The sequence below is a fragment of the Gallinula chloropus genome (assembly GCF_964237585.1).
Source record: "Gallinula chloropus genome assembly, chromosome: 26".
Classification (NCBI taxonomy): Eukaryota; Metazoa; Chordata; class Aves; order Gruiformes; family Rallidae; genus Gallinula; species Gallinula chloropus.
In genome coordinates this window covers 3,738,275-3,741,134 of record NC_140111.1, presented here as the reverse complement: position 1 = coordinate 3,741,134, position 2,860 = coordinate 3,738,275, and the positions used below count along the sequence as shown (strand labels likewise).

Sequence of the window (2,860 nt, the reverse complement as noted above, 5' to 3'; positions counted from 1 at the left end):
TAGAACAATAGCAGCCAAATACACACACAGAGGGATAACACTGTACCTTACTGACCCAACAATTACAGAGTGCTAAACAACACAATGACCAACGCAACACCCCAGCCACACTCAGACTGCTCCAGAGTCACCAAACCAGTTCCCCCCTCCAACCAGCCCCTTTTATAGGGGAGTGATGTCAGGTGGTGTGGAAAGGCTAACTCATCTCCCCTGGGCTAACTCAGCTCACCCGTGCTGACTGTCTGGGGAGGTTGACTCTGGCCTGGCTGGAACCAGGACACTTGAGAGACCTTGGGGACAGTCTGCCTAACACTGAACATTTTTTTCAAAGTTCCTTTAACCTCCTGGTTCCTCAGACAGTATATGAAGGGATTGAGCATAGGAGTTACAATTGTGTACACAACTGACACCAGCTTGTTTAAGTCAAAAGGGTGGATTCTCTTGGGCCTGGCATACATGAATAGAGTGGCTGAAAAGAAGGTACTGACTACAGTGAGGTGAGAAACACAGGTGGAGAATGCTTTCTTCCTGCCCTGGACTGTGGGGGTATGCACAACGGTGCTGATGATACATATATAAGAGACAATGGTGACAGAGAGGGGAACCAGCAAGATAAGCAAGGCCAGAATGAAATCCACTATTTCAGCTGTTGTCATGTCAGCACATGCTATGTTCAGCAAGGGGCCAATGTCACAGAAGAAATGGTTGATGATGTTGGAGCCACAAAAAGACAGCTGAGAGATGAAAAGTACTTTCAGCATGGAGGCCGAGAAGCCAATGAGCCAGGAGCAAGTGGCTAGTTGCATGCAGAGATGGTGATTCATGATGACTGGATAGTGCAGGGGACTGCAGATGGCCACATAGCGGTCATAAGCCATGACTGCAAGGAGAACACACTCAGTACAAATGAGGGAGCTGAAGAGGTAAAGCTGGGTCATACAGCCTCCGAAAGATATATTTTTGCTTTCAACAAGAAAATTCCCTAGCAGTTTAGGGACAGTGACTGAAATGTACCAAGCCTCCAGGAAGGAGAGATTGCTGAGAAAGAAATACATGGGCTTGTGAAGCTGATGGTTCATCTTTATCGCGATAATTATGAGCACATTTTCCAAGATGGTCAGCATGTATGCCATCAGGAATATCACAAAGAGCAACATCTGAAGTTCCATGACAGTTGGAAATCCCAAGAGGATAAATTCCTGGAATTCTGTGCTGTTTTTCTGCTTCATGGCAAGGGGCATAGCATCAAGCCTTAGAGAAAAAAAATACAGAATATTATTAAAATCAAAGAAATAGTGAGAAGAATTGCAGAGGAAGGAAAAAAAAAAGCTAGTCAAAAAGAAGAAAGGAAGAATAATAATGATAAAATAAGAAAAACATGTGGTGGAGAAAAAGAAAAGCATTATTACAGTCAGATCATAAACCATTTTGAAGCAAAAAGAACGAACTCAATATGATATTTTGATATCTGGTTCATAATTAGTGGCCTATATTATTACTGAAATACATAGGTGTTAAATGTACATATAACAGCTTGATGCCCAGTTGTCTAACTTCAAGGGATACTGGGTATCTTGCATGCATATGCATGACTTAGGCAGTTGAGCTTACCTCTGTAAAGCCAAGTCATTCCTGCGCTGTCTGTGGAGTTGAGCTTGGTCACTGCACACTTTCCCAGCATAGAAGGTCTTCAGATATTCACTAAATAAAACAGGTATTTCCAGAGAACAATCTGGTTGTTCTAAATAGAGCTCTAAGGGAAGATAAATTACATTTGATGAGTTAATTGTCTGAATTTCTACAGGTCAAGTTTGAAAACGAAGAAAAACATCTCAAACTAGAAAATGCACATTTCTCTTCTGTAGAAGAGCATCTTCTATCCCCTCATCTATAATAAACAATGCTTTTTCACCTTGTTTTTAAGTTCTAGTAGTGCAATATTTTGTTTCATGTTGACAGCAAAGAAATAAAAGACTGCCCCCCCCCCCCAAATTATTTAGAGAAAAGCATGAAATAAACTAGATTTTCAGTGTTGGGATATTCATCTTTATAAAACAAATAGTTGTCACTGAAACACCAGTCCAGATACTGTTCATTTAAAACCTGCTATAACTTCAGAATTGAAAATATAAACCATGATTGAAGACTTGTAATATGAAAATTCACAGAACCTTGCAATCATAATACTGTAATAATACTGTTAGCTTTCACTACTAGCATGAGAACTTCTCTAAGAAGAATCTGTAAAAATTTGTCTTTTTGTTTCAGTCAGCACTGGACACATTAACCAGTCTGTCTCTACAGTACATGTATTCAGTACTCTCTGTGTTGGCTAGTATTAGTTCTTCATATAAACCCAGAGATCTCTCTTTCAAATTTTTCATCTTACACACCAGTCAAATCTCTAAATAAGCAATTAGAAGATAATGATAGTTATTCCCCTAACCCAAATAAACATCTTGCATTTCTCTGTCACTTGAACTGGTGTAAATAACCTCAGCTGTCTTAACATCAGAAGACTATACTGAGAAACTGCAATTCATCTGCTGAAATTGAGAAGGCTAAAAGTTTAGTTATCTGACATACAATATAGTGAGCTTGTCTTCTTTCTATACATATATAGGCATTCACAGATAATACTGGTCTTATTGAGAGGAAAAGGTCTAAAATAGGCTTGATGGATCATTCCATTGCTGTGTATATTTCTCTCTTCCTTGACTCTGTAAGCAGCTTGGAAACCTAGATGTGTTGCTCACTGTAGGTCATATACACACTACACATGCAGAAGTTGAAATGCCAGTGGATTCATTCTTCCTTTGAAGGAGCTGTTTACCCTATGAAAATTCCTTAAGAGCAGTGA

The 2,860-nt window shown here is 39.6% G+C and overlaps 1 protein-coding gene across 1 annotated transcript; it reads right to left on the bottom strand.

The window, feature by feature from the left end:
• Nucleotides 1-215: 215 nt before the first annotated feature.
• On the bottom strand, nucleotides 216-1,229 carry LOC311201081 (olfactory receptor 6B1-like; the record flags this gene model as incomplete). The annotated part of the gene is made up of 1 exon (XM_084275387.1): nucleotides 216-1,229. The coding sequence occupies one exon, from the start codon at nucleotides 1,227-1,229 to the stop codon at nucleotides 216-218; it is 1,014 nt and encodes a 337-aa protein (XP_084131513.1).
• Between the last annotated feature and the right edge of the window lie 1,631 nt (nucleotides 1,230-2,860).